This window comes from Cololabis saira, chromosome 11 (genome assembly GCF_033807715.1).
Source record: "Cololabis saira isolate AMF1-May2022 chromosome 11, fColSai1.1, whole genome shotgun sequence".
Classification (NCBI taxonomy): Eukaryota; Metazoa; Chordata; class Actinopteri; order Beloniformes; family Belonidae; genus Cololabis; species Cololabis saira.
The window spans coordinates 38,689,108-38,716,282 of NC_084597.1; the positions used below are offsets into that span (position 1 = coordinate 38,689,108).

Sequence of the window (27,175 nt, forward strand, 5' to 3'; positions counted from 1 at the left end):
TACTTCTAAGTCTAATAATGAGTCAGTTGTTTTGCACAGATTTACAGAACACCTTACTTAAACCTGAATTATGGTTCCGCGTTAAATCGACGCAGAGCTTACGCAGGGGTACACGGCGTAGGTAACGCGGCGACGCGCTCCGTATGGTGTGCGTCGCCGCGTACCCTACGTCGGTGTAACGCGGAACCATAAATCAGCCTTTACTCTAGATGAGAGCGAAGAGTAATTATAACCTGGGTTTAGTATTCAGACATTTGTTTAAATCTCCTCCTTATGTGCACGCATTACTGTTCATTTGAAAGAACCTTATTGGCACCAAAGTGAACCGTATCCAACTTTTTTTTCTAAATCCTAACTGAATTTGTGGAGTATGTTGGGAGTGTTGGGAAGTGCCTGGCAGACAAGACTAAGGACTCACTAGCATCTTTAAAAGGCGCTTCAAACCATAAATGTGAGTTGTGATTGGTCATTGTGCTGCTCAGGGGCGGGGCGAGGCTTAGAAATGGATGTGCTACAGAAATAAGACCACAAGGGGACACAATTTCCCCACCTGTCTGTCAGGAGGACCCCCCCGGTAACCTATACCTCCTGTAGTACCTTCCTTTAGTAGTTTAACCCTAATTTATGTGTAACATAGGTTTTCTATAAATTGCATCTTTTTACTGCAAGGTCAAACATCTAACACTCTTTTCAGTAACGACAGCACAACAGCCTACTAGATCCAAATAAAGTTACACAGAGCTTTGTCCTGCAGATCACTAAAATTAACGTCACATTTGAAAGTCCAAACATCATTTTAACAAAATAATTTAAAATGAACCTAGTCATACTTGGAAAACAAAAATAAAAATCATGAGTAAAATAAGATTTTCTTTAAGAGGTTGATATTCGTCAAAGCATGAAGCACAACCTCGAAAATAACAAAATAACAAATAAACCATTTTCATGTCTACACTGGGGATCATTATCAGTTGCCAGTTTTCTTGTCTTAAACCACTCATGAAAATAAAGTGGAGAGAGGATTAGATTTGTGTAGAAAGTAACTTTGCCGATGCCTGCAGGTCCTTGAGCATGAACCCGACCCTGGAGACAATAAATACTTTTCATTGGCTTAAAATATCTTCCAATATTAAAGCTATACTTCCAGTATTTTTTTCAACAGCTTTAGTTTCCTTGCTTTGGCAATGTGATTTTGTTTTAAACCATCAACAATGGGGTTTCTGAACAAAACATAACTGATGAGGAGTTAAAAGAACAAACTGTGAGGACAGAAAGTTGCTAAAATAAGTTCACACGCAGAGTCAGTGTTTAACTCTTCTTTAAATCCAGTTTTGAACTGCTTTTTTTTGGCTCAGATCCATTCACTTATGCAGCAAAGAAAAAGGAAAGATCAAAATCAGTTAAAAACTTTTTACCCATAATTCCCAGTACTGGACACAGTAGGGTCGAGAACAGCTGTTAATCAAGCAGATGACACATTTTCACAACTAGCAGCCAAAATAATTAAAAAAGGAAAAAAAAAGGAGTTTTGGATATTGGAGTGTTGATGTAGGTTTGATTTTATGACGCTTAACAAATTTTGAAAATTTCCCGAGGTCATTTGTTCACAGCATAAATGCATTACTGAGGTGGATCATCCTTGAAAACCAGCTCCAGAGCAAAATGATGAAGACATGAAGCGGTCCACACACTTTTGTCTATCAAGAAAAAACATTGACATATAGTAGGAGGAACGCTCTCTAGATTTTGTGCATTTAAAAAAAAAACTTGAATGAACTTCATGAATAAATGTCGACACACACAGGAGAAGAAGTGGATGCAGCTCAAGATCATCACAGGAGAAGAAAAAAAACGAGGGTCTGTAGAGCAGACGTAAAACACCCAGTGAGGCAAATAAAAAGCACTGATAAAGTCAACAAGTGGTGATGGCTGTTTTTTGAGCCTGACATTTGCAGAGATACCGTAGTTGGTAGTGGGAAGAGCAAACCAGCGCACGCTCCTGCAAAGCCAGCAGTGACTCATCGTGTGAGCTGTGGCGTCTCATGCCGGAGTGAAGCCCAGCACCTATATGTCTGCTCCTGATTAATGAGACCGTCAGCTGCTGCCATCATTTCTTTCCATCATCTCCCCTGGAAATCCCTTTCATACCAGGCCAAAGAGGACTGAGTCACTATCGACATGTATCTACAGATGTGATTATTAGGAAGTCAGGTCAGGAAAAGTCTTTATGATGAGGAGCGATGATTCTGTCGGTGTATGTGTTGAAACGAGTGAGGTTCATTCTTTTTTTTTTAAAGCTTTGACCACTTTGTTAAGCTGATATTTCTTCTCACAACATTAGTACATTTTCTGCCATCGTTTATACCCCTCCATTTATTTCAAATTCACATTAGGGTGTGCAACAGTGCATGGTTGTCATTACATTATCCAGTTCAATATTCTCTGCACATTGTGTCTAACCCTCTCTTCCTCATGCTGTTGTAATACATGAAGAATTTAGTTTAGCAGTGTTCTTTGAAAAGTGCCTGAATGTCCATGAAAAAGACGTGGTGTTGAACGTGTTCTCAATGTATTTTCTGAATTAATGCTGACATCACAGAAGCATAGATGACCTTTGGCAGAGTGGGCTGATGCATCCCATAGCATCACAAGATTAGGATGACTGTTTTTAAGTATATATTTCGTAATGTCCTGGCTTTTTCTGAAATGAGATTGAAGGTTTTGCCCAGGTTAGGGCAGGATCAGCAGCAGGGGGGGGTTGGAGTTCACTGTCTTGTTTAAGGGAGCATGATGACTGGAGTCGTACCACAGATACATTTAGCTGTTGCAGAAACAGCTCCATCAATTTCAAGGTGGCTGAGAACCTCATGGTTTATTTGACTTTGATAAAATCCTTATGAACCAAAAAGAAATCAAACCACATGATCAACTTTCATAAATGTGGGCTGGTGGTGGCACAGTGGTTAAAGCAAGTAGTCCATGTACTGAGGCTACAGTCCTGCTGCAGCGGCTGCAGGTTCCAGTCCCGGCCTGCAGCCCTTTGCTGCATGTCGTCCCCATTCTCTTCTTCTAGCCCAGGGGTGTCAAACTCATTTTGTTTGGCGGGCTGGATTTGACCAATTTTTTTCTCGCACGCTTAAAATTTAAATTGGATTTGACCAATTTTTTTCTCGCACGCTCAAAATACGAAAACGGTGCGGAACCTTTTTTCTCGAATTCTTTTTTTTTAGTAGTAGTAGTAGTAAATATTTATTTCGGTCAGTCACAAACAAAAATGAAAAATCAACAAACAAGATAACACAGGTTTTTCCCTGGTCAACATTGTGATTTGACCGAAAAGGTCTGGGCTTGAAGCGTAAAGCTTATCTTGCCCACCTTTTAACAGAATAAAATATACAAAAAAAACAAATGAAGTATCATAAGTCTACACAGAATTTTTTACTATTGTTATCTAATCCTAGGAAATTTAATAAAAAGCAAAATCTTTCTTATTACATCCGAGAGTTTTTCTTTGTGATTTAGAGATTTTTCCAGTACAATTAAGTGTATTTATTTTTAAAAATTGGCGCAGATATTTACGCCAGTGTGCCGAAAAAGTCAGCACTTCTTTTTTAACTGTTTTACTTTGTCACTATCCTCGCATTCAAAACTGAAATTCTCAGAATAAATATCTTCCATCATCTTTTTTTAGCAGTGATACTTTTCCTGCGAAAATATATAATAGTAGTCAGTTCATAAAAATAAACGACCGTCCACAAAGAAATAAAATCGGCAAATGCATTCTAGAAAACTAAAAACGTTTCAAAAACTGCTCTATTTGTGGAATAACGATGGATTTGTAGAAGAAATATATTATCGGATATGCTGCGATTCATGGCAATTATTTATGCCTTCCTTTTTAGTAAATTAACATTTCGTTTTTTTGCGCTGGAATTTGAAAAGGCCACTAGAGCCACAAAATCTTAACCCCCCCCGCAAAAAATACCTTTCCTAAACTAAAGTACTGTAGTAAAACTTTGCAGATTTGTCAGACGAGGGTGGCATCACTTCGAGTGTGTGTGCACCAGTGTTTCAAGATCTCAATACTGAAATGTGCTTCTCTGTTCAAATAATAAAGCTCTCAAATAAACAGTCTATGCATATTTAAATATTTTGATCAATACGATGTCTGACCTACATGCTCTCGTTTCTTCCCTCCACGTCTCCTGTATTATCTGACAGGAAGCACCAGTTCTGTGAATTTACCAAGAATAATTCCTGCGAGAACGTACTCAACATTTATCTGCATCATCATTTCTATATCTCCGTTTGCAGATCATGTCATCTCTCTCCAATCTTCACGTTGCTGTAGCAACACCTGTCTCCAGGGATGTTTCTCCACTGATCCTGGATTCTGATAACAAGGCGAGGAGGACACCATGTGGTTCTTCTGCTTCCTCAAAGAGATCTTATCTTTGTTGTTTCTTTTAATTAACTTTCAGTGACATTAGGCCAATGTCTGTCTGAGAACAAATGACTGAGACTGTCCAACAGTCGGCCTCAAATAGCTGGACTGTTGCTCTCTAATGATCACATGGGAATTCTGCCGCTAGTTCAGCACACCGCCCTTCAGTGTGGCGCTGATGTCAGTGGGAGAACTCAGCTGCTTGTCCAGCTCTGCTCTCATTAAGCCCTCATTACTTCTGGACAAGACTGACGTTCTGCCCTGTGAAGGTTAGCCCTTACTGGACCACACACTTCGGCTCTGATTCTGGCTTCTTGTTCACTGAAATAACGATGATTTTTGTGAGTTCTGCCTGCTGCTGTATCACCTGGTCAGGCAGACACCTGCAACAACCGCTATCTAAGCCTATGAAGAGCGTCACATAGGTCTGATAAATCAAAATAGAATAGAATAGAATAGAAAAAAGAAGAAATATAAATACATATTTACAGTGGGGCAAAAAAGTATTTAGTTTAGCCACCAATTGTGCAAGTTCTCCCAATTAAAGAGATGAGAGAGGCCTGAGGGCGGTGTGTTTGGGATGGTTGTCATGCTGAAAGATCCAGCCACGTTTCATCTTCAATTCCCTGCTGATGGAAGGAGGTTTTCACTCAAAATCTCATGATACATGGCCCCAAATGTTCTCCAGCAAACCTCAGACGGGCCTGGACATGTACTGGCTTCAGCAGGGGGAACGTCTGGCCCTGCAGGATCTGAGTCCCTGATCGTAGTGTGTTACTGATGGTAGCTTTGTTACTTTGGTCCCAGCTCTCTGCAGGTCATTCACTATGTCCCCGTGTGGTTCTGGGATTTTTACTCACCGTTCTTGTCATCATTTTTACCCCACGGGGTGAGATCTTGGTGGAGCCCCAGATGGAGGGAGATTATCAGTGTCTTGTATGTCTTCCATTTTCTAATAATTGCTCCCACAGTTGATTTCTTCACACCAAGCTGCTTACCTATTGCAGATTCAGTCTTCCCAGCCTGGTGCAGGTCTACTATTTTGTTTCTCACGTCCTTTGCCAGCTCTTTGGTCTTGGCCATAATGGAGTTTGGAGTGTGACTGTTTGAGGTTGTGGACAGGTGTCTTTTATACTGATAACCAGATAAAACAGGTGACATTAATACAGGTAATGAGTGAAGGACAGAGGATCCTCTTAAAGAATAAGTTACAGGTCTGTGAAAGCCAGAAATCTTGTTTGTTTGTAGGTGACCAAATACTTATTTTCTAAAGGAATTTACCAATTAATTCAGTAAAAATCCTACAATGTGATTTCCTGGATTTCCCCCATTCTGTCTCTCATAGTTAAAGTTACCTATGATGAAAATTACAGGCCTCTCTCATCTTTTTAAGTGGTAGAATTTGCACAATTGGTGGCTGACTAAATACTTTTTTGCCCAACGGTTTGTCAGCTGGTTTTGTTGGTTGTGCCTCACAAACATGGAACATCTTCCATGTCAAGTCCATCGCCACCAACTCCATCAAAGCTTTTGGAGCCCTCTCAGACCAAGATTTTGCCTGTTACTCTTTCCCTGACTGGACATGGCCACATGTATCTAATGCGTGCCAATGTTTTTTTCACAAAAATGTCCAAGCCCAGTTTCAGATGCGGTGTGGTTTTTGGCTTCGATGTCCAGTTTTAATGATTGTTGTTTCTGTAATTTCTCATATCCTGCCTCCTGCTGGTCGGGGCTTTGAAAGCGCTGGGATAGTCTCTCCTTCCAACAGGAAATGTCACTTTCCATCAAGCAAACCATGCAAATTCTGACGTTCTGGGATATTTAGTAGGTTTTCTTACGTCTTTAGAAACTATGTTGTGCATTTTATGCAGTAGGTTTCTGACATCAATGATGCTGCAAAGGGATGGCCTCCGTGACTGGAAATGCTTTGGCTCATTGGTCAGTGAAGATGATCTTATCCATTATCCCACTGCGACTCCCCTGAAGTCAGTGGTGTGATCATGCAGCAAGTGGATGCATGTTTAGGAGGCAGGTAAAACCTTGAGGGTACGAGCAACGTTTTAATCACAACACACTCAGAATACAAAGTCACCTTCCCATAAAAATACTGATATTACAGATGACTAATTGGGCTATTATGTCGTAAACTACTTTTTTATTCTTTAATGTTTTTGATTTGACTTGATTTAATTTAAAATGTATGCATTTTAAACAGATTTTTGTTTTTTTGCACACACTCATCAGTAGTTTCCCACAGACTTAACTTTTGTTAAGCTGGCATGCACTGTCCCACCAGCACCAAAGAACAGAGACAATAAGTGACAAATTGAAAACACAGGACGTAAGCTGTTTCACAGCTTTTCAAAGCTCAGGACAGAGTTGGTGAAGAGCTAAAAGAAGATTAAACTATTTTTTTTTGATGAAAACATGTCAAAAAAGTCCACATGTCAGTTTCTATCCCAGTTTATTCTTCTGCTAACGTTTGCATCACAATAAAACATGATTTTTGGACATATGCAGGGGGAAATAAAATCAGGTTTTTTCTGTCTGTTTTTTCCGTCTGTCATCTACTATGACCCGTTATTGTAAACCTATTGTTTGTCGTTCATGAAAAGCTGGCATTCAGCAGGAGTACTGCAGCAGGGTTACGCTGTAGAAATAAACACGTGGTGCTTCCCTCGGTCAGTGGTCACCACAGTGATTGAGGCATCCTGGATAGTAATGTCTCACAGAGCCACACTCTCAGTATTCCTCAAAAGCCCCAGATTACTAAACCACTTACTCCTTTTTGACGACATTTAGATTTGACAGGATGATATATTGTCTGTTTGTCTTGACCATCTTCTCTCTTTTATGTTTACCAACTGCAGACTGATACACACCACCTGCACTAAACACATCCAGAACACAGCGTTTCTCACAGCAGTGGTTCCCAACCTTTTTTCCTTGTTTCCCCCCTACTTGTGTCTAAGACCAGCCGGGCCCCCGGACCCGTACATACTAGCACCAAAATAGTCTTTAATTGAAAAAATGAACATTAATTATGTTTTTTTGATACATTTCTCTTTGGTTTACTCTCTATACATATGACTTTGTTTTTCTCCAATGTCACCAATGTATAAAATACGCACAAAAGGACATAAAAGGACATAAAAATATTTCTGAAAAATGTCTCTTAATATGAGACCAACATTTTTTAACATTTTTCCTTTAAAAACCTGTCGGAGTAGATTAAATGTTGAGTAATGATATAATAATAAGGAATGAAATAATTTCCTGTGTTTGTCACCAGTGTATAAAAAACACAAAAAATATTCAAGACATTCATAAATTATTCCTAACAATGTCTTATGAATGACTCATTCGCAAATGTAATTTTTACAACTGCATAATTTTAAAGCAGACAAAGTTTTGGCGCCCCCCCAGGGGGGCCCCGGACCCCAGGTTGGGAGACACTGTCTCACAGGATACTTTAATTATTGTAATCACTTCACATTCCCACATGCAACTTAAAGTGACACGTGGATGATGTTTTGCTGCACCTCCCTTCAACCGAGACAAAGCAGCGCATCTCCACAACAATCACATTTCTTTTTTCTTATGTCACTCTCTCACTGTCACTCTCTCTCGCTCTATCTCGTTGCTTATCTCTTAATTGCTTTTCTATAAATGGATGAGATGTGAGCTTGCTTGCACACTCATTCCATGCATGAATCGGTGTACTGAAAAATCTTTGGCACTGTTATTTTCTAAATGTGTCATTATTCCCCTCATGGGTTTAAAAGCTGCACGTTCAGAAGTTCAGCCTTACAAAAACATCGGTTGGAGCATAACAACCTGCTGTCTGAGTGTGGATGATGTAAAACGGGAGACAGGGATGGGTTTTGAGAGTACAAATCTTTCAGATTGTTAGGAAATCAAACTGTGCAGGGTTTAAATTATCTACCTTTCGCGGGATTCAAAAACTAAGGATGAAAAATGTGATTCAGCATTGCTGTTGTTGTATAAATGTACCTCCACTGTTTTTAATACATTGTTTCTTACAGTGATTTACCAAAAACTTTATATTTTTTTGTCTAAATTCTGGGAGAAATTGACAGCATCCCACTGTGAATGGTAAGATGAGAAGCTTCGCTCCTAAAATGAAGTAACAATTTCTTCTGACTGCACCCTGTTGGGAAAGTATGTTATACAACATCATGGGAACATTTACTCCTAACATGATGAAATTGTATCCATTTTTACCGTAGAAAACCATGCGGGCTTGCCTGCAGAGATGCACAGGTTGCTGTAAATACTATTAGCCTCGTCGACAGAGAATTTTCAGAGCTGCATTAATCCACTATCCGCTATTTTTCAGTTATTCAGATGAATTTGCTTCTGAGCAACTAAATGACGAGTCCATGAATAACAAACACGGATGACATAATTGCTGTTTACTCTGCTGCTCATCTGATAGCCGGGCCAGACTCTCACCTCATGTACGGAAAATGAATGAGGTGATTAGATTAAACGCTCTAACCTGATTGTTACCTGGTCTCGCTGAGAGATCCCAAAACCCTGTTGTTTCAGAGCCGGGACATAAAACTGTTTTGTTGTGGCTGCACATTTGTTGATTTGTCACATAAACAGGATTTTAAATGTGTTGGCTGTAGTGTGACGGTATTCTCTCAAATGAAATGATGAGTGAAAAACAACAAAAAAACCTCAATTGTCATGTTACCTTTTATATTTTGAGTGTATCGAAAGATTTTCTTGAACTGGGCCAAATAATCAGATGAATCTTGAAACTTTTGTCTGGTTGCTACTAGGGCTGGGCGATATATCGAGATTTGAATATATATCGATATATATTTTCAAATGCGATATGGTACGAGACAATATCGTTTATATCGATTTAATTTTTTTTAATTTTTTTTTATGATTTTGATATAGCTTATTTTGTGACAAATTGACTTGAATATTTTATTTGAGATTTGCACAAATGTTTTGTTATTTGCACAACTGTCAACCTCAGTGGAAAAGTCTGCCTGTTACTGTGTACATTGTATTAATTGCACAGTGTATTTTAATTTAATTGTTATGCAGGAAAGGGATATTTGTTTTATTTTATCCAAGAAGCATTTTTATTCTATATATGCAGGCAGTTTATTTTTATTTCATTTGTTTTATACATGTTGATATTGTGCAGACCTGTTAATAAAGGAACCTGTGTGACATTTGGCACGAGGCATTGTATTAAAACTGACTGTTTTTTTAAGGGTTTGCCTCAGAAAAAAATGAAGCTAACAGAGATGCTATGCTGTAATGCTTTGGGGGAAACCCCAATTATGGCACAGAAAAAATATCGATATATATCGAGTATCGCCATTCAGCTAGAAAATATCGAGATATGACTTTTGGTCCATATCGCCCAGCCCTAATACCTACCGAGTTGTGATAACACAAATAAGAGCATGTTATCAGTTTGCATGCCAGTGTGTTATGACTTTATTTCTTCTGTGAAGGAATGATAATCCACAAGCAGGTGATCACTGCTCTTCGTTACCACATAATAAGGACACAACATTAGTTACAGGATTTTAATTCATTTAGGAGTATCTTTATGTGTACAGTATATATCGATCTGTATCTACATTTGTCCATTTTTACATACAGTACAAATCCAAACTTGTAAAGTCAAGCTCCAGTCAGAGTTAGCTGTACAGTGTGTCTCTCAGGCGGAAGCAAAGATAAGTACATGGAACTGGGTGTGGGACAACGCTATGAGGAGATTGGCTGGAGTTCAAACAGCTGCAGTCCATACGTTTATCACTGAGATTGCAAACAAAAGGTGAAAATTCACTGGTTTCCACTGTAGTGCATCAGGAGTCACAGTGGGGAGGTAACACGCTCAGGACAATCCTGGACGGAGAAGTACCGACTTGTGAGTGAAGTCTACAGTGTATCGGGCTCAAGAAGGATCGTGACGCAGAAGAAGGGCTCAGACATCAGGGGACGCTTTGTTTTGGTTTGTCTAAGAGTTGTGCCATTTGAATTTAATGGAGCTTGGATGTCTCCTCGTTATCACCGGTAACTCTTGGTCTCTGGGTGGAACTTGTGTCGTCATGCTCTGCCCTCCTGCTCACAGCTATAGAGCCACGTTGAACTCAGTCACCAAGAAGTCCACGTGGTCCCTCTCTTTGGTCTTGAAGGCCTCGGCAATGAGGCGTGCAGCGTCCCTGTGCTCCCGGCCCCTCAGGGAAACCCCGTTCACCTCCAAGATGACCTGACCCACCTTCAGCTGGCCGCAGTTATGAGCCGAACCCCCCCTCTGGCAAAGACACAGAGAAAAACAAGAAGAGTCTGAGAACAGCCAGTGACAAAACTTGTAAAAGGACTTTCATTTCACCAGGAAGAGGAAACCCAACTTGAGAAACACATTTTTGAGTGAATAAACTGATTAAAACATTGACACAAATTGGTTTAAATCAGGAACATTTCTTTTTTTTTCCACAATCTGTTTATTGGAATTTTCAAATAAAACAACAACATTACAATAATATTGGTCAATGGAGTAATGATGCAACAATGCAAGAAGCAGGCAAGATAAAAACAGAATAAGACCAAAAATAAACCAAGACAGGACAAATACTACAAACTAAAGAACAAAACTCAAGACGAAGACAAAAGACAAAAAATAGCTTAATAACGTAAAAAATATATAAATACAGTATATGGATAATAACACAAAATACTAAAAAATAAAGTAATAGCTGTTGGTCAGTTCGGGATCTTTCATGTCTCAACTATATCACTGAAATATGTAATGGGTCACTCGGGAATCGCTGGGAAGTCCAGCTCTCGAACATACACAAAAAACGGGTCCCACGTCTTATAAAATTTTCCAAGGGAGCCCCTCAAAACGCATCTGATCTTTACTAGTCTAACAAAATGAAGGACTTCTCTTATCCATACTGTGTGCGAAGGAGGAGTTGGAGATTTCCACTTGAGTAAGATCAAGCGTCTCGCTAGTAGAGTAACAAAGGCTATAAAAGCAGCTTCTGAGGATAAATCAGGAACATTTCTGAATCTCTTTGTTTTCCTGTTTTATTGTCTTTCACCGTAATCTGATCCTAAAGTAAAAATATCGTTTTCTTTTGATTTCCATCATAAGATTTGTTAAGACCCTTATTCTTCATCAGCAGTGCACAATAATCTTGAAGAAAATGTCAGAAAGTAGATGTATCTAAATGCTTATTGCATATCAACAGAATGTAAAATAGTTGATCATAAAATTAAATATATTGTTATCATCCAGCTCCAACATATAAGCTGATCCTGCCTCAGTTTATCTATACTGACCCGCCTCCTTTTGAGAATCATTTCCTATCGTCATCATTCACCTCAACCAGCCTGTTGTGGGGAAGCCTTTACCATGACTGTGAAACAAGTACGAACGATGTGGAAAATGGTTTTGTCCTCCGTCAGGACAATGGGCCAGCATGCTCAAGCTTCTCAGTCCTTGGCCCAGAAACTCAATGCAGTAACTGACCACCTTTCCTACACACCCCATTTGGCAGTACGCATCTTTTTCAACTGTGGGAGCAAGTCTGCACCTGTATGAATCTATTTTGAGTGTGCTCCTAAGGTGAAGAGTACTTTTGCAAGGTTAAACATAAAACAAATGTGTATTTCTGTTACAGGTGTAAAATTATGACATGGACAAAGCAAGGAACTGAAAAGTTGCACAAGTTTGTATCAGCTTAAGAAAATGTTTAAAAAAGAAAAGATAAGTGCCTACAAAAAAGAAGAAGGAGAAAGAGAAAAAAATAGATAGAAGAGTGGTATTTTTGTTTGTTTCCTTGTTATAAATATATGTATAGATAGATTGGTGTTCAGTAAGTCAACGTAATTGTATTAACAGAGAGGGGCAGGTATCATAAGTTTTCTTCTTCCTGCTCCTTTTCTTTCATGGTGATAATGTGTACGTCATGGAATTTTGTACGACATTATTAAGAATATATACCATGAATGGAATAAATGAAATGAAATGAAAAGAGTAAATAACGCCATTTTGTAAGGGGAGAAATTTAAGACAACTTGCTCTGTCTCTTTGATGAACAGAATACATCTGGGTTCAGTTGAAAACTTCTACAAACTGGAGGTGAAGGAAATTATTCATTTAAACAGACCAGTGTGTGTTGTAGATGTAGTTGCAGAAAGTTCTCTGCTGTTAGGCAAACGTCTCTTTCCAAGAAGTTGAAGAAGGATGGATTTATAGTTACGGGTGGTTATGCTCTCATAAAAACAGGTATAAATACTACTACTCCTTATGCACTGCACACTAGTCCTTTCACTCCTGCTGGCTCTTGGCAGGGAGGCCCAAACTGTTTCAGAAGCAGTTGCATCACCTCTTTAAACTGACAAAAAAAACACATTTCATAAATATTTATCTTCACCTTACCAAAAGAGCTACAAGTGATGAAGGTATGAGTGATCCCCCCCCCTGCTCTCCAGTGGGATGTGGAGATTAAAGGCAGCATTTACATTATCAATTGCAGTCAAGGGTACTCAGCTCAGTTTTTGTGGGAATTGCTTTGATTCTACGTTCACCTTGGACATTTTCCACTTCCATAATTCATGTCAGTCACTGACAGTCAGCGCCAGTGAATGAAATGAGTATGTTTGTTGAATGAAAAATACAACAGCCACTTAAGCGGCACTTATGAGAGTTTACGCACTATTTCCCAAGTCGCAGCGAACCTGCAGATCTTGGATGAGCATCTCAGGACTTGTGGGCGAAAAAGTTGAGGATGGCTCAGTTCAGTTTCCCTGGAACCTGTTTAAAAGCTACGTGCAAAATGTAGTACTGTGGCAATACATGGTTGAAAATAGTGAGAAAGCACATAAGTCAGGCCGTGTCCACCTGACATGGTGGAACTCACATCTATACATAACTAAATGTGTAAACCGTATCCCAACCCGAACCCTTGCATTCTGTGACATACAGATTGGACATGTGCATTATTGTTAACCCCTGCCATGCACTTTTAACTTGTAGCGATTTCTGAATAAAAAAATGCAGTAGAAAACTTGGAAGTGGAAAAAGTAGAAAGTGCAATGAAAATGTTACACAGAATGTGCCTTGAAGGTCTGTTGAGTTTCACCTGTCATCCTCCTCTTATTCATCTTTTTAAATGTTCATGGCCAAATGGACACCAGCGAGATGTGGAAAGTAGTCATAATGACAGAAATACAGGAGGACTGAATGAATCAAAAGCTGCATTTGTATGGAAAACAACATTGATGCTAAGGTAGCAGCCACAAAAATCTTTGGGCTTTTAATGTGAAAATACAATGTTTAATGCGGAGGATCAACATAGCTATTTCCATTTTGTTAAATACTGGCTCTAGATTGGCTGTGCTAAGGTGTTACTTTCAATCATCCGATGTTATCTGTTTCCATGAATGTTTATTTAAAAACAGAATAGAGTAAAATGGCAGCCGTTGCTTCACATTGGTCGAAGTAATATTTGCCTCCTTGTGACTAAAAGTTCATCATTGCTCTCATTTGAAAAAAAATATGGGCAGATATTAGCAAATTTATTATTGACTCTTTCACTCTAGATTTTAATTTACATTGGGAAAATGTTGTTTTTGGTTTCCATTGTTTCCCTAAGAAAGAAGGAAAATGTTACTTTTTGATGAATCTGTTTTTATTTCTTGCCAAATTTCACATTCATAAGAGTACATTTTCAAAGAAAACCCCTTGCTTTTATGTTTTCCAGAAAGAAATGGAACTTTACTTAAAATTAATCACTAAATCAACAAATGAAAAGGCTATTAAAACCATAGACTTGTGTAATATATATAATCTTCTTGAATAACGAACATCACCCCTGGCACATGTTCTGTATTCTATGTGTATACTGTTCCTGTATGCTATTCTGTAATCATTCTTTTAAATAAAGTCTATAAAAAAAAACTAAAAAAAAACTAAAAGTTCATCATCAGTTCTAAATTCAGTCATCAGGAAGAACATGTTGCTGTGGTATTTGTTTCAGGAAACCAAAGTTAAATACAATGTCAGCACTCCTTAAGTACCATTTACACATGTTGCTTTTTTCTTTTAACAATTATATCATCAGATTATTTGTGGGTGACAGTTTCAGCGCTTCATTCAACACTGTCAAACAATATGTCCCCACATTTGCGACAGGATGAATGAAAAGAGGAAATCTGTGGCTCTGCATGGTCAGCTAGCTGCGATAGATTAGTCTAGGAGGACAATGCTTCCACAAAGTGATTGATGACTCTCCTAGTGTTTGTTTTTCTTTGGCAAACCTGTAACGCGTTCCATATTGAGTGAGCGTGGAGGCAGAGCTGAATGTGAGCAGAGATTTATATGAGAGCAAATGACTGTTTCAGACTGAGGTATACTGTAAGTAGATGCCATACTTAACCTGGTATTTCATTTTCTAAACCTCACCAAGTGGCTTTCTCTGTGCATTTCCAAAAGAGGGAATAAACTCCCATGACGGGACTTAACACATATGAAACAGTGATATCAAGATGAAAAGATTGAAGATAAGTTTCCTTAAGGACGTGAACTCTCAGTTCTCACGGTGAAAGCTGATGCTTCAGCCCCCGTGACCCCACCCTAAGATGCTGTGCACCTAGAAAGAGAGGGAGGTAAAAGGGAGACGAGTCCAGAGATGTAAAATGGCTACGTATTTTGTGTCAGCTTCCAAGAACTACACCATCACTCATCTGTCATTTAGACCAAAAAATTACTCCAAACAAGTGGAGACACGGGATGTCATATGTGAAAGATGGCAGTGATGAAGACCTGCTGCTGCAGGAGTTGTCACGGGGACAGATAAGGCCGGCCGGACGGACGGCCAGCGGCAGCACTGTTATTATTTCATTCTTAGAAGTCAAGATTGAGGTGAGCGGAGACGGTAGCCCTCGAGGTTATGAGAGATAAGAACTACAGACATGAGTGGGGATTGGTGTTTCGTGACTCCAATGTGCTGGTTTCCACAAGTGCACGGGGAATGGACCGTACTGGGTACTTGCTTTGATGTTATGTCACCACTGGTCTACGAGGACAGAGCAGACGCTGAGAGGAAGGTCAAAAACCAAACTGAAGTCGGGGTAAAGCAGAAATAAATCACATTCTGAAGGATCAAATTACAGATTAACCATGTAGCAAAATAAAGGCGGTTTAAACAATCATCAATAACCAAATTAAAAGTGGAATCCATCAGTAAATGAGCAGTGATTTGGTTTTAACCAGATGAGACAGGCCAGCCATCCTAAATCTTTAACTCTTTGTCAAAAACAGTGATTCTGATTCCTGTGGATCTACTTTGAAGTGTAAAAGCCAGTGTCAGTGAGTGTGGATGAAACTGGCTCTGGACGCCACTGGGCAGGCAAGCAATAATCTGAGCAGAGGTGGAAAAAGTACAAAAATATTGTACTTAAGTAAAAGTACAAATTTTCTGCTTGAAAATTACTTAAGTAAAAGTAAAAAGTACCCATTAAGAAAATTACTTAAGTAAAAGTATAAAAGTACCTCAAATTAAATATAATAAAGTACCAAAAGTACATGGTGTAAAATGTACTTAAGTACAAAAGTAAAAAGTAAAAAGTACAAAGTACAAAATTCAAAGTACAAAATTATTTTCAAAAGGATTGCAAAGAAATGAAGAATCCAAGAATTTGCTTACAACTCTAAATAATGGTGATATTATTCTGACCCCTTTAGCGTTTGTTTCCATTAACCCATTTTAATTTCGTCGGCTTGAGCGTCGGCTGCCGCTCAAGGCTGATTTATGGTTCCGCGTTACACCAACGCAGAGCCTACGGCGTAGGGTACGCGGCGTCACGCACCGTACGGTGCGCTTCGCCGCGTACCCGACGCAGTACCTTACGGCGTAGGCTCTGCGTCGATTTAACGCGGAACCATAATTCAGGCTTCAGTCCTCATCGGTACTCGACGCGACGGCGGTTCCTCCGGCCTTTCCGGCCCGCCTCTGCGGCGCAACTCTCCCGGGGGCTGCGGCTCCTTCTCGGGGAGGCCGAGTCTCCCCGTCTGCCCCAGGTGTCTCGCATGGATCTATAATATTAACGGTATTAAAGGTGTCTCGTCACGGACCCGCCGCCGGGCAATCACGGGCAATTCACTCGCCCCCCTTCCTTCCCGTCCGCCTTATGGTTCAACGTTAAATCGACGCACACCATACGCCGTAGGCTACGGCGTAGGGTGTGCGTCGCCGCGTGCCCTACGCCGTAGCTCTGCGCCGGTGTAACGCGGAACCCAAAATCAGCCCCCGCTGTGCTGTTCTCATGGCTTTAATTTGTAGCGAGTAACGACGTGTCCAATTTTAAATGTAGCGGATTAAAAGTACGATTTTTTCCTTGAAAATGTAACGAAGTAAAAGTAAAAGTACAGAAAAATGAAAGTATCAATAAAAGTACAAATTCTCAAAAATCTTACTTAAGTACAATAACGAAGTACTTGTACTTCGTTACTTTACACCACTGAATCTGAGAGATGAAGCATGTGATGCAGGCAGAGCGACAACCAGAGTGGTATCAACAAGAGAGATTAAAAATGGTGTGCGGCAGAGAAGGAGCAACGGCGAGTGACTGCTGCGGTTTTGTGTTAAAAACATGTTAATTTGAGGTGTTAATAGCGATTCCGCGCCAAATATCGGTTATTTTGAGGCTCTCGGACACCGCTGTGAGTCATTAGAGCCCTGCGTGGGACTGTTTTTTTTCATCCCGCTCCCGCTGCATTACCGCTCGCACCCGCAACGTGTGTGTTACTCCCGCCCGCTCCTGCAGTGTTTACATCCGCTCCCGCAAAACTCGCCTTTTGCGCACGCATCAATTATGTAATTGTTGTTAAAGCAACGAGAGTAGGTTGTGAGTGGCTCAAATAACACTAATAAATAACATAAAATAAACAATGTTAATGAATGAAACTAATTACTGTAATTTAACAAATGAATCGCTTGGCCATTGCTGTGGAGGAAGAGAATGCTGCTGACCGACTGAGGTCCCAATCCCTCGTCTCTCTTCCAACATACGCCCACAGACACTAAACGCAGTTTCTCCAAATATCTGACTGGCCTTGCTTTGTCTTTGTTTTGTAAAGAACTTGTTTGGGGTTCTTTTCCACGTCATTGATTTCCATCTGGTCGCTAGACTACATCCCGATCCTTCAGTGTTTTTTTTTGTCCGCCCGCTCCCGCCCGCAGCAAAATTCCAACCCCCGTTGGGTCCCACGGGACCCAGCGGGACCCAATCCCAATGCAGCCCTCTACATCACATAAAGGGCCAATCCCAATACACCCCCTACTTTCTACCACTAGCCCTCCCTCACTACCACTACCCCTAAAAATCAAGCCACAAATTTTAGGGCCCTTGTAATCTTCCCTAGGCCCAGTCCCAATACTCCCACTACCCCTACTTTTCAGCACCACCCCTAAATTTTGCGTGCTACGTCACTGCGTGGTTTACGTTCGGGTACGTAAGCGACTGCGTAGTTACGTTTGCACATACGTCACACCATATCAGGAAGCAGAGAGCCAAAAGCTGTTTTAATTTCAGCTGTAGTGCTGTTAATATGCCACTTTATTAAGTTTTAATATTTTTTCAGGCGTAAAAGTAACCGTTAAGATCCCCAACCTGGGCTCAGTTTATCCCAATAACGCCTGTTAAGAAATTTGCGCTGAAGTTTTCGGGATGAGAACCGCCTGCCGGCTCGGGAGCTGATTTATGGTTCTGCGTTAAATCGAAGCAGAACCTACGGCGTAGGGTACGGCGCGCGTCGCCGCGTTATCTACGCCGTAGCTTCTGCTTTGGTGTAACGCAGAACAATAAATCAGCCTTTATTCTGGCGAGGTTTGAAAAAGACTTGAAAAAGACGCAACAACGAGCAAGGGAGTGATTATATACATTCACTGAGTGAATATTATGAAAGTAAAATATATATTTCTCGCTAGAAATGTAATCAAAACGCATTTTTATGCAGAAACTAACTCAAAATATTGATTTATAAGAAATGTCCGCCATGTTTTTTTTTTGGATTCAGTCTGCAAATGATGACGCAAAGCATTCTGGGAAATTTTTCTGGCCCCCGATCAGCTAGTGTGCATCTGAAAACCCTCGCTCTGTAGGGCTAGATTGATGCCCCCTAACCCTAGATATGACGTGAAATCACTGCCGCACACCAGACATAAAAAAAACCCAAAACAGGAACACAAAGTGAAAAACGTGCTCAACTGATTTCTCAGTCTCAGCTTTAAGATGCTACTGTCTGTCAGCGTCTACAGGCAGTGCCCAAACATTATTCCAATGTTCGGATGTGACTGTCAGAAGCACTGCAAATGTGTGCCTTGCTCAGGGGCCTAATAACAGCTTTCCGTGTCCACCTTGAGACCTGAATGTGCATGCATACGCCTTCCTCTTCAATAGCAAGTGACCGCGAGGCTTCCATGGTATTAACGTCTCTGAGCACCTGCGTTGTTGGTTAGGGATGCGGCTGTGGTATCACATAGCTTGTGGCTTTGTCTAGAATTAATTTTTCGCAATTATGAACTTTGAATTTAAGACAGAAAAAAGTCATTTTCATTCAAATAAAACTGATAGAAAAAAACAGACCTGCTTGAATAGTTTAAGTTATCATTAAATGTGAGTTTAAGATGAACCATGTTTCAGATGACTGCACTGACGCTCGTCATGCTTTTTACCCCAAACAGCAACGCGATGAGAAAACAGCCGTATCACTACGGCAACAGAATCCACGCATTGACAGAGCTGTCATGAAAGGTGATAAGAGACCATTTCTCATTTCTTTCAAGAGCTTATTTCAATATTTGTGATTCATACATTGTCGCAGAAAGCTAAACCACAAGAAACATTATCTCTGTCAGACAATGCCTTTGAAAAAATAGACGTTAGAAAAAGAGAGAGAAGGTTGCTGCCGTATCTCACAACACCAATGAGTACTTTTATTGAATGGTTTACAGCTATAGCTTTGTAACTTTTACATTTTTCTGTTTATTATGGAGCAGGTGCCTTGTTATTTCTTACTGAGGACCCTTGCCGACAGAGGAATATACTGTACTACTATCAAAACAACAAAAAATGTAGTCAAACACCAACACACATGAAATGATTGACTTTAAAAGAAACATATTCCTGCACTTGTTTGGGGACTTGTATCACAGGCACTGATGGAAACAGCTGCAGTTTTGCAAGTCTTTGCACAATGGCTGTACATTCATCAAAACATACCGAGCTTACACCCAAATAACACATCCATCCACAACACAAACTCCCAATTTCTACTCCATATAAAGCCCTTTTATCCCTCTTGGCCTTATTATAGCAGCTCTCACTTTATTTGCATCCCCCCCTTTTTTGGTGTCTTTCCTTTGCACCGATTCCCTATTTGATTTTGAATGTGCTGATTTTCAAAACCTTTTATTCCATCCCTTTCGCAATCAGCCAGGCTTTTTACATTTCAATCACCGCCTCCGTTGGAGTGGGAGGCTGAGAGACAGCGTTTGAATGGGATGTGGACTATTGTAGCTGGTCACTGCTCTGATACTAAAATTGTAACTCCCCAGTGTGTTTTGATAATGATCAGTGGTGCAGATACTTTGTGACAGTGTAGCATTTTTTTGGCTTACAGATTACTGTGGGAGACAGATATGTGCACACAGACACAGTCATATCTTGCATCAGAGGTGACGAACCTGTCATTTCTTCATAGGCTTCCAATATGTGGATTTCACTCTACACAGCCAGAAGATGACATTTTCTTGGTTTTTAAAGTGCAGACATGCTGTAATTAAACATTTTATACTTCATTTCTAATAGAGACTCTATTAAGCGCCAAGGCAGAATTAAATAATATGATATTTGAGCTAAGTCTAGCCGCTTTTACATATAGACGCACTACGCACTACACTACCTGAATCATTACACAATCACAAGCCAGTCAAGGCTTATACCTCTGCCTTGTAGTTGTCACTGCAGTGGACAGCTATTCACAACTAGTTTTTCCCCCTAAATGCAATGATTTCAACGGTGGAGATGCATGTTAGCCACTAGAGTGCTCTCTACTGCTCCTCTCCAGTCCCTCAGTCAGTCCCTCTATTTCTGAGCAACCCTTGATGTAAAAAAAAAAGATGATATACAGTTACATATAAGGAATAATATAATTCCTTTATTATTAAAAATATATTTCAAATAAGTAGAAAATTATGGTTAGCCACAATGAAGTGGACATCATGCATCATCAAGTATATTTCTGACTCAAGTCAATATGATTGCTTCACCTTTTTGTAGTGACTGTTTTGGCTCTAAATCAGTTTATCTTTGCTCGTTCCAAAGAGTATTTATTTAAAATAAAATATTGTGCAGATCAGTTGTAGTTTGTTAGTAAAATTGATAAATTTGCTATATTTTGTAGATTTTGAGTGCAGCAAAAAAATAGGGAAGTCCATAAAATAGTCCAGCAATTTCCTCCAACTCCAGTGATGCTGACTGTAGTGACAACAGTGATGACTGGCTTCTATAGAAAAATGGACACAGGAGCTGAGGATGTTGAAGATACAGTGAGTCAGGATGAGGATAGTCAGGATTATGAGCGCCAGGATGCAAAGGGAGCTGTAGAGATGTGCACATGATACGTGGCTGCGCTCAAGCCTGCAAAAAAATGTCCTTGATGGAGACTTGCCTCCTTTTCTAAGTGACTGGAAAGTACATTTTAAGGGAAGACATTCAGCAGATTTTTTAGGGTTAGGGTTAGAATCTGACTACTGTTTGTTCTTATGGCTGAAAACGTATATGCCCAATATGATGAACTGGTAATACCAGTCCTGAATCGATAAATAGGTATGGATATTCACAATAATGTCCCTGTTGTTAGAGATATTTCAAAACATAGACTCAGCTAAGTGAATGTAGTATGTCGTCCCATTCTGGTAGCAAGAAAATAAAGAGTTAATTTTCTTTTTTTTCAGGCTCTAATAAGAACAAAACAGTTAAGAATTGCTTCCTTTTTACATAACTCAAGTGTGGCTGTGACCGTCTAATATTCCAATCAAGGACTAAATCAGCAGAAATCCCAGAGGGAGTTCACCTGCATTGTGAATATGGCCAAATAATGCCTGCTAGGGCGGCAAATCCTACCTGAAAGGTGGACATGTGGCGTATTGGCAGAGAATCCAAAATGCTCTCGAGAAAATGAACAGAGAAAAATGAGTAAAGTATTCAACCCCATCCCAAAAAAAACTGACTGTCTGCATGTTAAGTAAACTGGGCTGCCAAGTTGAAGGACTGTGCCAAAAGACATTTCCTTTTATTTGTGCCTCACCTGTATTGTGACAATTCGTGGCAGAGGTTGGCGAGTGTTGGCTCCTCCCTCAATGGCGATACCAAGGGTGCTGGCACTCTTTGGCACCCTCACTAGTGTGGACGTGGGCTCCAAAAGCCCAGGCTGAAGCAACAGAGAGGAATGACAGTGAGTCACAATATAGGACGTGGATTCTTAATGCATCTGATTTATAAACCTTGATATATTCATACCATTACAGCACCTCCAGTAACCGCATGAATTTGAATACATATTTCCCCCGTCCTTGTTTGTTTTCTCTAAGAAGAAATGCTCATGAACCTTCTCACGAGGACTGTGACTCAGTATCAACATTTACGCTTTCAGTCTTGAGGATATATTCATGAATATGCAATCAAATTAAAGGGTTCATAAGCCAGGGACCAGAAGACAGTCTCTAATTTCCACTACTTAGTTATCTTTAACACAGATCCTTTCTGACACATGGTTTGTTCTCCTAGATCTCATTTTGTTTTTCTCCCTTTGCAAATGACCAGAGTGTGTTATAGATGTTTTGTGTTTATTTGCAGCATAGACACAGCAGCTCCAGTTTCTCTTAACCCCATGTGAGACATCTTTACATTTAGTCTCAGTAATTGTTTGGTTAGACTTAGTAAAGTGGCAAAATGTTTGCAACAAAACTACTTGGTTAAGTTTGGGAAAGATTGGGTTAGTTTTAGTCATGGTTTAGTGTAAAACACAATCATTTAAAACCACCAACCACAAGGATGTGGCGAGGTAGGAGCCATGCTGGGCTTTTCAGGATCAAAACTGAGGCCACCTGTATCTGTGTTTTCTCTGAATGTATATCTGGCAATTAAGCTGCTTCAAAGTGAAAAAGTCTTGCTTTTCACCTGTCCCATTGCTAAACAATGTTCATGCTGTTACTCTGAGAGATCCTGCCTCCTGATGCACAGCATCTCTCCACAGCAGAGTCTCACACTGTGAGCTCTGTGTTTGAACGGAAAGCTTCTGATGCAGTCTGGGTATTCTCCACACAGTCTCCAATGATAAAGTGTGAAAGATAACTTTTGTGTTGGAAAGTTGCGCACAGATAATTAATCTGCATGCTGCAAAGATCTGTTTCCCACTGTGGGAGGGAGGTTTCTTTTTGCAAATTTCTCACAACAAATGACACTTTTCACTTTTCACAAATGCATCGGCCATTGTTCATCTGCAAATGATTTATTAGTTGGGGTAGAAAATTACAGATTGCTGATTATTAAGCTAAAATTCAGCAGCTTGACATTTAGACTGCACATATGCAGCTTTGTCTTACAGTCGTCGGTCACTATCAAATGTTTCAAACCCAATACAATACAATAGTAAGTGCATATTTGTAATAAAAATGGACAAAAAAACCTCCAAAAGTATGTTTTAGCATCTATGAAATCAAAACACAACTGAAATACATTAAATACATGCTAAGTAGTTTAATTAGGCTAGTATTTATGAGCAACAATTTTATTTCTTTTTTAGCACCCTATTCTTGACACGCAGCAATAAGCAGGTTTTAAATGCTTGGCTATTTGAAAAGCTTTTTATGAATCACAGTCCATTTAGTTTGCAATTTTTCCTGCAAAGTCATTCCCACTGCTAAAAAATAAATCAATAAAAAAGCAAAGGAAAACTGCCTTCTCAACGTAAACAATCAGATTACGCTCATCCTTACTTGTTACACCTGACATCAGTCAATACGGGCCAGAGAGCGACTGGAGTTTAATTATGTTACAGTGCGGTGAGCGAACGTATAAATGATGGTGTTTGTGACCGAATGAATGGCATGAGTGAGAAATAAACGGGTGAGTGAGACAAAGAAAACAGACTGTGTGAACAAACAGAGGGAGGAGAAAATAGATCAGAGTTAGGATTAAAAACAGACTCGGGAGGAGCTTTAGCAATAAAGCAAATTGATTCATCAGCTTGAAAATCTTGGCTTTTTTTCAACTGAGACACACACACGTATACACACACATACTTGTGTCTCTGTATTCAGGAGAATACAGACTGATATAATGCAAGTTATGCCCTTTAACGACAATAAATGTCTTCAAATCACCACAGTTTGCAAACACCTCCCACTCAACACTACTCCATGCCACAGTAAGTAAACACATAATAAAATGACTGCAGTTTAACACTTAATCCCCTCATCTGTGCACGTTTAGCTCAAAGCCGGTGTGAATCCCCCTCTCACCGGTTTGGAGGGGTTGTCCCCTCCTCCCGCCTTTGTGTCTCGGGGGAGGCGTGTGCGTGAGGAATGGGGGCTACTGTCTTTACTGATGTGTCCTGACTCAGCGATATCCACGCCGCTGTCCTCGCTGAGGGTTTGCCCGCTGTCTGACAGCTGAGACAGGGTGCCACCTGATGAGGAGGGGGGGCAGACGTGATGTCAGGAAATGTGAGAAGACTGCACCATTCATCGCTTCAGCAGTAAATATTTACTTTTTCTTTCAAATGTTTTATTGCACATCAACTCGTTAATGTTTTTTTGCATGAAGGAGTCATCACACACAGTACACTGGCTGATTGCTCATTTTAGCAAATTAAGCACAAGGAAATAGATTTAAAAAGAGGGGAAAACGCACCCATTAGAGTTAACTTGTTTTTCGCATTCATTCATTGCTATAAATTATTATATGAGTGCCATCCAAGTCTATAATTGAAGTCAAACACAATGTGCTTAAGCTGATAACATACCAACAATTTTATTTTCTTGTATACTCATTTATTAAACCTCTTAAACATTCACAGTGCTGGGGAAAAGTAAGTCAATCATAGACTAATTGGAGCTAGAAGTTTGCAAAGCTGGAGTTCGATTCACAAAATGAGTTTAGTGTTGGGGTTTAGAGTTATTGCCAAAACATTTTGTGCTTGCTGCTAATGGGATTCCTCTGCTGTTGTCAACCATGCATCACAGAAGAAGACAGTCAAGAGCAGATCATCTGTATAAGACTGAAAAGGGATTTAAAGTGATCTCAAGCTTTTTGGGCATCCATCCATTCACATTTAGGGCCAATCCCAATACACCCCCTACTTTCTACCACTAGCCCTATAAATCAAGCCACACATTTTAGGGACCTTGAAATCTTCCCAGGGCTCAGTCCCAATACTCCTACTACCCCTACTTTTCAGCACCACCCCTAAATTTTACTTGCTACGTCACTGCGTGGTTTATGTTCGGGTACGTTAGCGACTGCGTAGTTATGTTTACGTCACACCATATCAGGAAGCTGAGAGCCAAAAGCTGTTTTAATTTCAGCTGTAGTTCTGTTAATATGCCACTTTATTAAGTTTTAATATTTTTTCAGGCGTAAAAGTAACCATTAAGATCCCCAACCTGGGCTCAGTTTATCCAAATAACGCCTGTTAAGAAATTTGCCCGAAAATTTTGGGATGAGAACTGCCTGCCGGCTCGGGAGCTGATTTATGGTTCTGCGTTAAATCGACGCAGAGCCTACGGTGTAGGGTACGGCGTACGGCGCGCGTCACCACGTAACCTACGCCGTAGGCTCTGCTTTGGTGTAACGCGGAACCATAAATCAGCCTTTATTCTGGCGAGTCTGAAAAAGACTTTGCAACAACGGGCAAGCGAGTGATTATGTACATTCACTGAATGAATATTATGAAAGTAAAATATAGAAATGTAATCAAAACGCATTTTTATGCAGAAAATAACTCAAAATATTGATTTATAAGAAATGTCCGCCACTCCTCTCCCTGGCCCTGCCCCTTCTCAACCTTTCCCCGACCCTGCACCCCAACCTGGGACTTGCTGATTGGGCCGGAGCTTCGGGGGCTGCATGCTGGCCTGCGGTCCCCACCCCTGGTCATCCCGCTGCTGCTTCCACCTGCCTGCGGTCCCCACCCCTGGTCATCCCGTTGCTGCTTCCACCTGCCTGCTGTGCTGTTGCCGTCCCTGACCCACCAGTCTGGCCTTCGGCAGGATGGTCCCCCCTTATGAGCCTGGTCCTGCTCAAAGTTTCTTCCCTACTAAAGGGGAGTTTTTCCTTAAGGCTTTTCTCCCACTAGGGGAGTTTTTACCTGCCATTGTTTATGTAATAACTGCTTGGGGGTTTATGTTCTGGGTCTCTGGAAAGTGTCTAGAGACAACTTTTGTTGTATTAGACGCTATATAAATAAAATTGAATTGAATTGAATTTAATGTTGTTTTTTTTTATTCAGTCTGCAAATGATGATACTAAGCACTCTCACTCTCACTCTCACTCATCTTCTCCCGCTTGTCCGTTGCCGGGTCGCGGGGGCAGCAGCCTCAGCAGGGATGCCCAGACTTCCCTCACCCCAGACACTTCCTCCAGCTCTTCCGGGGGGAGTCCGAGGCGTTCCCAGGCCAGCCGAGAGACATAGTCTCTCCAGCGTGTCCTGGGTCTTCCCCGGGGTCTCCTCCCGGTGGGACATGCCTGGAACACCTCCCTAGGAGTAGCGGCTCGACTCCCTGCCCCTCCCATGTGACCGAACTCCTTACCCTATCTCTAAGGGGGCGTCCAGCTACCCTGCGGAGGAAACTCATCTCGGCCGCTTGTATCCGCGATCTTGTCCTTTCGGTCACTACCCAAAGTTCGTGACCATAGGTGAGGGTAGGTGCGTAGATTGACCGGTAAATCGAGAGCTTCGCCTTTCGGCTCAGCTCCCTCTTCACCACGACGGTCCGGTACATCGGCCGCATAACTGCGGACGCTGCACCGATCCGTCTGTCAATCTCACGCTCCATCGTTCCCTCACTCGTGAACATGCACTGGGAACAAGTCTGATCTACTGCCGGCAATGCGAACCAGACTCCTGCTCCGATCATACAGAGACTGGACAGCCCTTAATAGAGGGCCCCGGACTCCATACTCACTGAGCACCCCCCCCCCCCCACAGAATGGCACGAGGGACACGGTCAAATGCCTTCTCCAGATCCACAAAGCACATGTAGACTGGTTGGGCAAATTCCCATGAACCCTCGAGCACCCTGCTGAGGGTATAGAGCTGGTCCAGTGTTTCACGACCGGGACGAAAACCGCATTGTTCCTCCTGAATCCGAGGTTCAACTATCGGCCGTAATCTCCTCTCCAGTACCCTGGAGTAAACTTTCCCGGGGAGGCTGAGAAGTGTGATCCCCCTATAGTTGGAACACACTCTCCGGTCCCCCTTTTTAAACAGAGGGACCACCACCCCGGTTTGCGGTACTGTCCCCTTCCTCCATGCAATGTCGCAGAGGCGTGTCAACCAAGACAGCCCCCCGACATCCAGAGACTTGAGGTACTCAGGGCGAATCTCATCCACCCCCGGTGCCCTGCCACGGAGGAGCTTACGAACCACCTCAGTGA

At 41.0% G+C, this 27,175-nt stretch overlaps 1 protein-coding gene across 3 annotated transcripts in view; it reads right to left on the reverse strand.

The window, feature by feature from the left end:
* Positions 1-9,923: 9,923 nt before the first annotated feature.
* Positions 9,924-27,175, reverse strand: part of whrna (whirlin a) — a 210,592-nt gene continuing 193,340 nt past the window's right edge. For 2 of the 3 annotated variants that reach the window (XM_061734475.1, XM_061734474.1), the window contains 3 exons: positions 24,040-24,206; positions 21,825-21,947; positions 9,924-10,757 (listed from right to left, as the gene is read on the reverse strand). In XM_061734475.1, the coding sequence (XP_061590459.1) occupies positions 10,575-10,757; positions 21,825-21,947; positions 24,040-24,206 (473 nt within the window). In that variant the 3' untranslated portion in view covers positions 9,924-10,574. The remainder of the gene's footprint in view (positions 10,758-21,824; positions 21,948-24,039; positions 24,207-27,175) is intronic. The other variant, XM_061734476.1, reaches the window with a different exon arrangement.